At 37.3% G+C, this 12,261-nt stretch overlaps 1 protein-coding gene and 1 pseudogene across 2 annotated transcripts in view; both read left to right on the forward strand.

Moving 5' to 3' along the window:
- The window catches only part of CHEK1 (checkpoint kinase 1), a 34,795-nt gene extending 25,194 nt beyond the window's left edge, over window positions 1-9,601 (forward strand). For both annotated transcript variants that reach the window (XM_050755687.1, XM_050755689.1), the window contains exons 12-13: window positions 4,616-4,717; window positions 6,092-9,601. In XM_050755687.1, the coding sequence (XP_050611644.1) occupies window positions 4,616-4,717; window positions 6,092-6,187 (198 nt within the window). In that variant the 3' untranslated portion in view covers window positions 6,188-9,601. The remainder of the gene's footprint in view (window positions 1-4,615; window positions 4,718-6,091) is intronic.
- LOC126936761 (uncharacterized) lies at window positions 556-698 on the forward strand (annotated as a pseudogene).
- Window positions 9,602-12,261: the final 2,660 nt, after the last annotated feature.

The raw sequence follows: 12,261 nt of genomic DNA on the forward strand, positions 1-12,261 counted from the left end.
TTTTAGATAGAGTCTCACTATGTTGCCTAGGCTAGAGTGTAGTGGCTACTTGCAGTACGATCATAGTGCAATGCAGCCTCAAACTCCTGGGCTCAAGTGACCCTCCTGCCTTGGCCTCGCAAGTAGGTGGGACTGCAGGCATATACCACCATACCCAGCTACCAGCTCTCTTTTGGTTATTGTTTCCATGCTCTGTTTTTTTTTTTTTCCTTTTCCTTTTAGCCTATTTGTGTCTTTCAATCTAAAGTACCTTAGCCAGGTATGATGGCTCACACCTATAATTACAGCACTTTAGGAGGCTGAGGCGGGGCAGATCACTTGAGGCCAGGAGTTTGAGAACAGCCTGACCAACAGGGTGAAACCCCCATCTCTACTGAAAATAATTTAAAAATTAGTAGGGCGTTGTGGTGTGCACCTGTAACCCCAGCTACTGGGGAGGCTTTAGGTGGGAGGATAGCCTGAGCCATGGGAGATCGAGGCTGCAGTGAGCCGTGATCTGATTGCACGACTGCTGTCCAGCCTGGGTGACAGAGCAAGACTGTCTCAAAAAAAAAAATCGCTTCTCAGCCTTTTGGCTAAGATCAAATGTAGTATCTATTCCTATCAGTTTAAAGTGCCTTAATTTATCTTCCACTTTTTGGAAAGGTAGTTTTGCTGGATATAGAATTCTTAATAACTTTTGTCTTTTAGCACTTTGATTATGCCACTACTGCCTTCTAGCCTTTGTGGTTTCTGATGAGAAATCAGCTGTTAATCTTACTGAGGATCCCTTTTATGTGAGACATTGCTGCTCTCTTGCTGCTTTTGTGTTTCTCTGTTGACCACAGTTTGACTATGATGTATCTTGGTGTGAATTTCTTTGTTCATTCTATTTGGAGTTCATTGAGCTTCTCGGATATGTAAATTAATGTTTTTAATCACACTTGGGAAGTTTTTGGCCGTTATTTCTTCAGATTTTTTTTTGTACCTAACTCTCCTCTCCCTCTTGGACTCATTATGTGTATTGTTGGGATACTTGTCGTACCACAGTTCTTAGACTCTGTTCACTTTTCTTTATTCTTTCTTTATGTTCCTTAGGGACAGTTTTGGTTGCTGTTTTTCCTTTATATGGGCCATACTTTGTTTCCTTACATGCTTTGTAATTTTTTGTTGAAAACTGGACATATCGTGGCAATATGTGGCAACTCCAGAAGTCAGAGTTTCCCCTCTTGCCAGTGTTTGTTACTGCTTGATGTAGTTGTTTTTTTTAGTGATGTTTTTCTTTTTCTTTTTTTTTTTTTTTTTTTTTTTTTTTTTTTTTGAGATGGAGCTTCACTCTTGTTGCCCAGGCTGGAGTGCAATGGTGTGATCTCGGCTCACTGCAACCTCCACCTCGTGGGTTCAAGCGAGTCTCCTGCCTCAGCCTTCCAAGTAGCTGAGATTACAGGTGCCTACCACCATGCCCGGCTAATTGTTTGTATTTTTATTAGAGGTGGGGTTTCATCATGTTGGCCAGGCTGGTCTCGAACTCCTGACCTCAGGTGCCACCCGCCTCAGCCTCCAAAGTGCTGGGATTACAGGTGGGAGCCACCGCACCCGGCCCTAGTGATTTTTCTGATATAATTTTTTAAAGTTGGTATTGTTTGTCATGCATGACTGTGCAGTTTCTGTCCCATTAGTTGTAGTGGTCAGCTAATGATTGGACAGAGATTTCCTTAAATTCTGTGTACCAAAAACAAAAAATTCTGCAGAGGGGTTCTGTATTTGTGTTGGGGCACACCTGCAATACTCAACCGAGAAGTTTACAACGTTGCTTCAGCCTTCACTATCTGCCTGTGCAAAATGCAAAGTTAGGGCATATGTAGAGCTTCGGGGTCTTCTCAGCTCTTCCCTAAGCACGTGGACTGCCCTGGTCATGGGTGTGTCTTTTTACATTCCCAGGAATATGTTGGACCTTTTCAGAGTCCTATTGCTCAGAAACATCTCACTCCCTAACCTCTTCTTCCAAACGTCTTGGGTAGTCTTTGCCCCAGTTGCTATCATTGCTTCAGGCAACAGAGACTAAAGCATTTTCCTGTAAGTGTTTTCCACAAATGCTACCCAGGAGCAGCTTTAGCGCAAGGTGAGTTACAGTTACAAAGTCGAAATAAAGACAAGCCTTTTTTTCTTGAGATGGAGTCTCGCTCTGTTTCCCAGTCTGGAGTGCAATGGTGTGATCTCAGCTCACTGCAACCTCTGCCTCCCAGGTTTAAGCGATTCTCCTGCCTCAGCCTCCCAAGTAGCTGGGATTAAAGGCACCTGCCACCACACCCTGCTAATTTTTGTATTTTTAGTAGAGACAGGGTTTCACCATGTTGGTCAGGCTGTTCTCGAACTGCTGACCTCAGGTGATCCACCTGCCTCGGCCTCCCCACGTGTTGGGATTACAGGCATGAGCCACTGCACCTGGCCAGGACAAGCCTTTTGATCAGGTCATTTTAGAGGGTCAGATCGGTTTAAGATAGTTTGTAAATGAGGTTTATTCTGCTCCTACCTGGACTTATACCTGAAATATGGACCGTTATTTTCAAGGCTGCTACTGAGTGAGGAGCAGGGGATGGGAACAGGGTAAGTTACAATACCAGAAAGCTCACTGTTCTTACTGAGTTTCACTTGTTTTGAATAAGTTGCTGCGAGCTTTTAGTTAGTTTACAATGTTCTGAAAAAGTTGATTCTGACAGGTTTTGGCAGGTTTTTAAAATTGCTTTTGTGGAGTAATGGACTTCTGGAGTTCTTTTCTCTGCCATTTTCATTGACCTCACTCCTTGATTCACTCACTCTCAGTTCTTTGAAGTTTTTTTTTTTTTTTTTTTTTGTCTTTGAAGTTTAAGAGCTTAATTCAGATGTGTTGAGTTGAATATCTTGTGTTAATTTTCCCAGAACATAGTATGTTATTTCAGTGCTGCACAGTCATGGTATAGTTGTGTGTTTTCATAGTTTCTTGAAGTAAGAATTATTACAAATACTTTTTTAATTTGGGCTGTGTTTTTCAGGCAGATCTACTGATCTTGATCGGGCTTATTCATCCAGCTATAGTCATTTGATGTCTTTACTGTGGCTGGTGGTCTAAAACATCCTTACTCCCATGTTTGGAGTCTTGGCACTGGCTGTTAGCTGAGCCTTTCTTTCCGCATCATTCAGCTAGGCTGAGCGTCTTTACATGCCACAGGAACGTTCTAAAAGACTGAAAGTGGAAGTTGCAAGGCCTCTCAAGACCTTTGCCGTCTTCTAATTGCTGCTCTAGCTTTTCAGCCACAAGTCAGGCCTTTTTCTTTCTAACGTTTTAATAATCTTGTTTTTCCTCCCATTTTATTTTCATCTTTGATTGTTTCTTCTTTCAGTGGTATATTGGTACAGTACAGTAAGTTTTGTTGCTATGAGTTCATATACACTCAGTCCCTAGGAGCTGCACCCCTGTTGATGGATTGGGTTGGGGACATACATACCCACTGGGAGAAGAGAGGCTCTGGAATGAGTGAGATTATCAGCATACTTAATATTACTCCTGTTATGGAGGTAGCCAGCAAGTTTTTTTTAATTGATACAATTATACATATTCATGAGGTATATAGTGATGTTTTGATTCATATAATGTATAGTGATCAGATCAGGATAACTAGCGTATTAATAATCTCAAACATTGGTCATTTCTTTGTGATGGGAACGTTCAGTATCCTTCTAGCTGTTTGAAACTCTATTATTGTTAAGGATAGTTATCCTACAGTGGTCTAGAACTTACTCCTATCTAGCTGTAATTTTGTATTATTTCATGAATCTCTATCTTTCCCTCCCCTCTCCCCTTCCTAGACTCTAGTATCCTCTGTTCTGCTTTCTACTTCTATGAAATTAACTGTTTTTTTGTTTCTACATATGAGTGAAAACATGCGATGTTTAATTTTCTGTTCCTGGCTTATTTCACTTAACATAATGTCCTCCATTTCTACCCATGTTGCTGCAAATGACAGGATTTCATTCCTTTATATGGCTGAGTAGTAGTTCATTGTGTATATATTTATCATATTATCCTCATTTGTTTGCTTGGCTTTTTGTTTTGTTTTTTTGAGACAGGGTCTTACTCTGTCAACCATGCTGGAGCACACTGGCACAATCATAGCTCACTGCAGCTTCAACCTCCTGGGCTCAAGTGACCCTTCTGCCTCAGCCCCGCTGAGTAGCTGGTCCTACAGGCATGCACCACCATGCCTGCTAATTTTTTGGAAATTTTAGTAGAGATGAGGTATTGATATGTTGCCCAGCTTGGTCTTGAACTCCTGGGCTCAAGCAATCCTCCTGCTTTGACCTCCCAAAGTGCTGGATTATAGGTATGAACCACAGTGCCTGGCCTACTCTCATCTCTTGTTGGATATCTAGGTTGATTCCATATCTTGGCTATTGTGAATAATGCTGTAGGGATGCAAATGTCTCTTCCATATAATTTCCTTTCCTTTGGATGACATCTCATTAGTGGGATTGCTGGAACATATAGGTAGTTTTATTTGTAGTTTTTTTGAGGAACTTCCATTCTGTTCTTCATGATGGGTTTACTAGTTTATTATCTACTCACCCATGTGGCTTAACCTTATTTTTGTTGTCTTAGGTTACTGTATCAACAACTGATAGGAGAAATAATAAACTCATTTTCAAAGTGAATTTGTTAGAAATGGATGAGAAAATATTGGTTGACTTCCGGCTTTCTAAGGTATTTTTATGTTTTATTGTATTTTTTCTGTGGAAATATTTCTATGTGAATTTTTTTAATGGCATCATGTTTGTATATATGTGACATTTGTAAATAGAAGGTTACTTGCTTTTTTCATTTAGTATTATAACATGTGTTTTTGTTATATGTTTTTCCCAAACATTGTTTTTTTCAAATGACGTTTTCCTTGTTATAAAAGGTTTTGTTGGACGTGGTGGCTCACGCCTGTAATCCCAGCACTTTGGGAGTCCAAGGCGGGCAGATCTCGAGGTCAGGAGTTTGAGACCAGCCTGCCCAACATAGTGAAACCCCATCTTTACAATAAAAACCAAAAAATTAGCTGGGCATGGTGGCGGGCTCCTGTAATCCCAGCTACTCAGGAGGCTGAGGCAGGAGAATCACTTGAACCCAGGAAGCAGAGGTTGCAGTGAGCTGAAATAGTGCCATTGCACTCCAGCCTGGGTGACAATGTGAGACTCTGTTTCAAAAAAAGTTTCTGCTTTTGTGAAAAATGTAGACAAGCAAAAAATGAGAAAATAAAAATAATTCTAAATTTTCAGTGATCACCATTAATATTTTGAAGCATTTTAATATTTTTCTTAATTTGTCTTTTAATAAAGATTATGATTTGTTGCAAATATTTCATTATAATTTAATGAACCTTTACCTGTTACAATAATTCTGTGATTGATATTTTATGCATAGATTTTTGTTCATATTTCTGATGATTTCTTTAGAAATTGATTCTAAGATTATAGTTTTACAGCCCTTGATATATAAAACCAAAATAACATTTTTCTCTATTTTCTGAGAGATTGTGTGTGACTCTAAAGAGGGTTTGAGGAGTAGCTGCTATGTTGGAGCATTTGCTGCAGTACTCTTTGTATTAGAGATTTGCTGCAATACTGTTTTTCAGATGCTTGCTATGGAATTAAATTAAGGTCATAGTATAATGAAATTCTTCTCATAACTAAAGCTGCTGGTTTTGTTCAATAGTGTTATGACAACAAGACTTCAGTTTAGTTGTATAGCTTATCGTTAGTTTCCAAACCCTCACTGCCTATGGATTGTAATGACTTAGGTCCAGATATACCAACACCTGAAACAGATAGGATGCCACCTTTATCTGCTATCTGAGCTCAGTGCAGTAGGAACAGTGATGGGCATGAAACCACATCAGAATTATTTGTGTAACAATTTTCTCTGCCAGGATATTTGTTCTTCCTAAACAGGCCTAAAAGAAAATTGTAGCCAGACATATCTAAGGATGTTTGTCTCTTGTTACCACTAAAAAGAGATTGATTTTAGGGCATAATCTTATTTTTGTTTTTGTTTTTGTTTTGACATTATTTTTTAATATTATTTCTAATATAGGGTGATGGATTGGAGTTCAAGAGACACTTCCTGAAGATTAAAGGGAAGCTGATTGATATTGTGAGCAGCCAGAAGGTTTGGCTTCCTGCCACATGATGGGACCATTGGCTCTGGGGAATCCTGGTGAATATAGTGCTGCTATGTTGACATTATTCTTCCTAGAGAAGATTATCCTATTCTGCAAACTGCAAACAGTAGTTCCTGAGTGTTCACTTCCCTCTTTAGCCAAACATCTTCCAATTTATTTTGTTTGTTCTGCATACAAATAATACCTATATCTTAATTGTAAGCGCAACTTTGGGGAAAGGATGAATAGAATTCATTTGATTATTCATGTGTGTTTAGTATCTGAATTTGAAACTCATCTTGTGGAAACCAAGTTTCACGGGACATGAGTTTTCCAGCTTTTGTACACACATATCCCATTTTTATCAAAACATTTTGTTTAATCCAAAAAGTACATATTTCTTCCATGTTGATTTAATTATAAGATGAACCAATAAAGACATAATTCTTGTGACTTTTGGACAGATTTATCAGTCTGTGAAGCGAAGCCAGCTTCAAAACATATCCCCAAGATTTGTACTTATATTTTCAAAAGGGCCTGGCCAGTTATATAAACCTGTTTTTGAATTATAATGATTAATTAAAATTGCAAGTAGGCATTATTTCCAGTGTAGTTAGTAAAATAAATACTCGGCCTTTCAAGGAGAAGTTGAGCATAAACTCTAGTGTTTAACCTTACTCTAAAAATTATTGTTGAACATCTTAAATATTTTTCTATATTTTCTACTTTCATAGCCATATTTTAGCTAACCTTCTGAACTTACTAGTGACCAAGCTTTTAGGTGATAAAGAATAAAAGAGGGAAGGGAAGAGTAAGGAAGCTGTAAGAAAAATAGTTCTGATTCTTTGTTCCTTTACCTATTAGACTTACAAAAACTTTGTTTTTCTAATAAAATCTGTATTAACTTTGGAGTATATTAGGTTGAAGCCTTGGCCCGTGCCTGTAGTCCCAGCTACTTAGGAGGTTGAGAGAGGAGGATCACATGAGCCTAGAAATTTGAGGCTGTAGTGAGCTATGATTGCACCACTGCACTCCAGCTTGGATGAATAAACATTTTTAAAATTATAAAACATTATAAACTTAATCAGTTATTTTAATCTGAAGCCAAGAACATGTAGAATGTTATGATTAGAGTTTATCACATATTAATCTATACTGGCAAATTGTGTTACTGGAGTATACCCATAGGAGGAATAAATTTGAACCTGTTTTATTTATTTGAACTATTTAGGGTATGCCTAAGAATTGAGTCAGTATAAATTCTCAAATATGGGAGAAGTTTTGTTCTTGAGAATTATCTGAGTCAGTATCTTTCAAAAACAGTTCAAGTCACTGACTTGAACCTCTTCTGTGAACTCTAGCCTTTTACTTACTTTACATTTCCACTTGAATGTCTAGTAGGCATCTCATGACCAAAAACAGTTTTTGATTCCTGTTCTCCAACCTGTTCCTCTCGTAGTTTTCTCCTTCTCAGAAATGTTACTTCAGCTCCTCAGTTCCTTAAACCAAAACCCTAGGTCATCCTTCATTTTTTCCCCCCATTTTCTACATTCAATCCAGCAGAATCTATTCAATTTAACAAATACATTCAAAATATGTCCCACTTCACACCTCTGCTAGTACCACTCCAGTTGAAGGCACTGTCATCGCTCTGTTTATATTACTTATCCCTCAGCAGTTTATATTCCAGAAAAGCAGAATGGTCCTTTTAAAATGTCAATCAGATATCCCTTGTCTGTTCTCAATTCACATGGCTTTTTATCACACTTAAAATAAAATTCAAAACTCGGTGTATAAGCTATACGGCTTTGTGTGATCTGTCTCAGTGTATAAGCTATATGGCTTTATGTGATCTGTTGCGGTGTATAAGCTATACAGCTTTATGTGATCTGTCTCCTGGCCACTATTTTGGCTTCATGTGCCACTCCACTCCTTGTTCATTCTGCTCTAGCCACATTGGCTTTGCTCTTCTCACAAGAAAATAAGCACATTCCTTCCTTAGGGTCTTTTCACTTGCAGTTCCCTGTACCTAGAGTACTTTACTTCCAAATATTTGTGTGGCTTGTGCTTCACTTTAGGTATCTGCTTAAATGTCACTTCCTCTGCAAAGTCTTTCCCTGACTTATCTAAAATAACAACCTCCTCTGTCTCTCCTTTTCCTTTAGTTTTTCATCATAATACTTCTTACCTGACATAGGATATTTTTGTTTATTAAATTTCTGCTTCTCCCATTGGAATATGTAATATATAAGCTCCTAATATATAAACTCCTTGAGATCAGGGACCCTTTCCTTCGTATTCAGTTCCGTATACCCAGCACCTAGAAATGTGCCTGATAATATTACAGTATAGATTAAATAGCTGTTCAACAAAGAAATCAGCACTCAGTTGATCTGATCTATCCTCAGCATATATCTGGAAGCTGTCTATGTCTGTTTTCATTGTTGGCCACTCCTGTTTAATCTCCTTAATCTCCTCCCTGGATTTCTGTGATAAAAACTAGTCTTTACCCTTTCACTTTTGCCATTGCCAACTCCCTTCTTCTGAAGGAATCTTTTCTTTATATAACCCCTAAAATTTTTTTTTAATATAAATTTTCCTGTGGCCCTCTTTTTCTTAAAAACTTAAAATAGCTTCTTATTGCATCTAGGCTAGAATCTAAACTTTCTGCTATGACTTAACCTGGCCCTCCATAATTCACCCTCTGTCCTTTTTGCACATAGGATTCGAGGCAGAGTTGCCTGCCTTCTGTCTGCTAAGGCACATTTCCCTCCAGGGCCTTGATGCTTAGTGGTCCCTGTGCATGGAACCCATTTCAGTAGTTTGCACGGCTGACTGAGCATTCACATCTCAGCCCCAGTGTTTCTACAACTGAGTCATTGTCACTTTATTCTATTTTCTTCATAGAATTGATCACTGTCTGAAATTATTAATTGCCTGCCTCCCCAACCAAAATGTAAGCTTAGATTTTGCTATTCCTTTTCATCCTTGTATAACTTATATAAAAACAGAACCTGGAATATAATAGGTACTAAAGAAATATTTGTTGACTGAATGATTGAATGTTGAATAAATGAATAAATTAATTGACCATCCCATGAGGAAGATGCCACAGAATATTGTAAGGGGAAGATGAATAGATGGATAGTAAACTGTTTGCATGGGGAATTTGTATAGAATGGTGGGAAAATTTCAAGTTTCAGATTTGGATTAGCTCTGACATTTATCTGAACACTGGCAATTGCCTCAGTAAAGAGACTGATAACAAGTACCTTTTAGAGTTAATCTTTAATGCTTTAATGTGTACGAAGAGTATAGTGTCCTGTTTTACACAGAAAGGCATTCTGTAAATATAAGTTGCCTTAATTTTCCTGTAATGTTCATTATATTGTTGTGGGAAGGTATTTACTCCTATTATTAAAAATAAAAATGGGTAGAATTTACTACCTGAAGATAACAGTTCAAATTTTGATAGAAAAATCAACCTATGCTTGTTTGTGTGTGTGTGTAGTGTGTACAGTGTGTGTGGTTGTTAAGCATAATTATATAAAAGTACCTAAAATATGAACAGTTTAATGTGCAGTTGTAAAGTTAACATTCACTTAACCACAACTCAATTGTAGAAAGATCATTTATAGACCCTTAAAAACTTCTGTATGCAGTCTCCCAGCCACAGCTCACTTCCTTCTCCCAGAAATAATCACAAAATAGACTTTGGTGATAATCCTTTCCTTGGTGTTTTTTAGAGTTTTCTCAGCTATTTATGCAAATAATATCATTTAGTTTATGTATTTTAAACAGATAAAGTTTTTATTAATGAACTTTATATGATTTTTGCTGTATTTTTCATGTGTTGATTTTTCTTTATAGCCATGCTTTTGTGCATATTGAATTCATTCATTTTAATTTTTATATAGGATGGTATTTATGAACATCCCACTAACTATTCTGCCGCTGATTGATATTTGGATTGTGTACAGTTTGATGCTATTATAAAATTCTTCTAAGAACATTCTTGTACATGTTCATTTCGTTTCGCTAGGTCCTAGAGTCTAAGGTATATATCCAGAAGAGGAATAGCTGGGTATTAGGATAGAATAATGGCAAACTATTTTCTAAAGTGATTGTACCAATTAGTGTTTCCATAGGAGAAAAGTGTACAGTTACTGGAAAAACAGTTTGGAATGATCTAAAGTATAAGAATGTTCATAGCTACAGAATGTGTTTCTAGTATTCCAAATGTTCACCTACAGTTGGTGTGGTCAGTATAAGTTGTTGTTTTTGTTTTTATTGTGTTTTTTTTTTTTTCCTTTGGGACAGGGCCTCACTTTGTTGTCCAGGCTGGAGAGCAGTGGTACAAACATGACTCACTGCAGCCTTAGCCTCCCAGGCTCAAGTAGTCCTCCTGCCTCAGCCTCCCAAGTACCTGGGACTACAGGCACGTGCCACCACACCTGGCTAATTTTTGTATTTTTTGTAGAGACAGGGTCTCACCATGTTGCCCAGTCTGGTCTAGTTTTAACAAGTTGTTGCTGTGTAATGATATATGTGTGGTGTTAATTTGCTTATTCCTAAGTTTAAATGAGGTTGAGCATTTTATGACATGCCTGTTCTAGTCTTTTGCTTATTGTTCTAATTGCCTTTACTTTTTCTTAATAATTTCAGTTCTTCATATGTTCAGCATACTAGTCCTTTGTTAATTTACATATGTTGAATATATATACTCTCCCATTCTGTGGCTTATTGTTCCTTTCTTCATGGACATTTGTAATTTTAATGTCCTATGTAGACCTTTCCTCTGTCTAGTGTTCTATATTTTGTATTAAAGGAGTCATTCACTACTCCAACTCATGAAGATTTTCTTGCATGTAATCATGAATCTTCTTAAAAGCTTTATGGCTTTTGCTTTTTTTGTTTGTTTTTTTAAGACAGAGTCTTGTTGTGTCTCCAAAGCTGGAGTGCAGTGGCACAATCACAGCTCACTGCAGTCTCGGCCTCCCTGGCCCAAGTGATCCTTCCACCTCAGCCTTCTGAGCTGGGACTATAGCCATGCACCACCATGCCCAGCAGATTTTTTATTTTTTGAAGAGACCAGATTGCACTGTGTTGCCCAGGCTGGTTTCAAATGCCTGGGCTCAAGCGATTCTCTTGCCTTGGCCTCCCAGAATGCTGGGATTACAGTTGTGAGCCACAATGCCTGCCTGGCCTATTTTTTGGCTCGTTTAGGTCTATAATTCATCTGAAATTGACTTTTGTGTAGAATGTGAGGTAGAGATTAGGTTTCATTTTTTTCTTTCATATGGCTATCCAGTTTAACACTGGTTATTGAAAAGATCATTATTTTTTCACTGTTCTTCATTGATATCCAATCAAGTGTTCAAATGTTTTAATTATTTTTTATACTTTGTATTGAATCAGATCCAAATAAAGTTTAATAATAATAATCGATTGTTGTCTTTTAAGTTGCTTTTTGTCTATAAGTTCCTTCTTTATTCCCTTCTTTTTTTTCTCTTGCAGCTTATTGGTTGAAGAATCCAGCTGGTTTACTCTATGATTTTCCTGAATCTAGATTTGTGGGTTTGATTGCTATGATAGTTTCAGGTCTTTCTTCTATCTTCTACATATCCTATAAATACATTCGAGATACTAGTCCTGTGTTAATTATATCTTGTATATAGGCATTTTATAAATTTCCTAAGTACCATTTTTCTTCATGCCACAAATTTTTATGTGTACTATTTTTGTTATCCAGCTCAATTTATTTCTGATATTGTTATGACTTTTTTCTGTATTTTTACATTGTAGTTCTCAGGTCTTCATATGATTTATTTTTTGATCCAGAAATTATTTAGAATTATGTTTCTGATTTTCCAGGCCTGTTTTTATTTAAAAATTGTTTTTATTGACATATTCACATACCTTAAAATTCACTTTTTAAAGTGTTGTACCCCCTTTAACGTGCACTTCTGTGGTTTTTAGTATGTTCATAAAGTTATGCAGCCATCACCACTCTCAAATTCTAAAACAATTTCATCACTTCAGAAAGAACCTCCACTAATTAGCAGTCACTCCCCACTTTTTCTTCCTCCAGTCTCTGGAAAAT

The sequence above is a fragment of the Macaca thibetana genome, chromosome 14, assembly GCF_024542745.1.
Source record: "Macaca thibetana thibetana isolate TM-01 chromosome 14, ASM2454274v1, whole genome shotgun sequence".
Taxonomy (NCBI): domain Eukaryota; kingdom Metazoa; phylum Chordata; class Mammalia; order Primates; family Cercopithecidae; genus Macaca; species Macaca thibetana.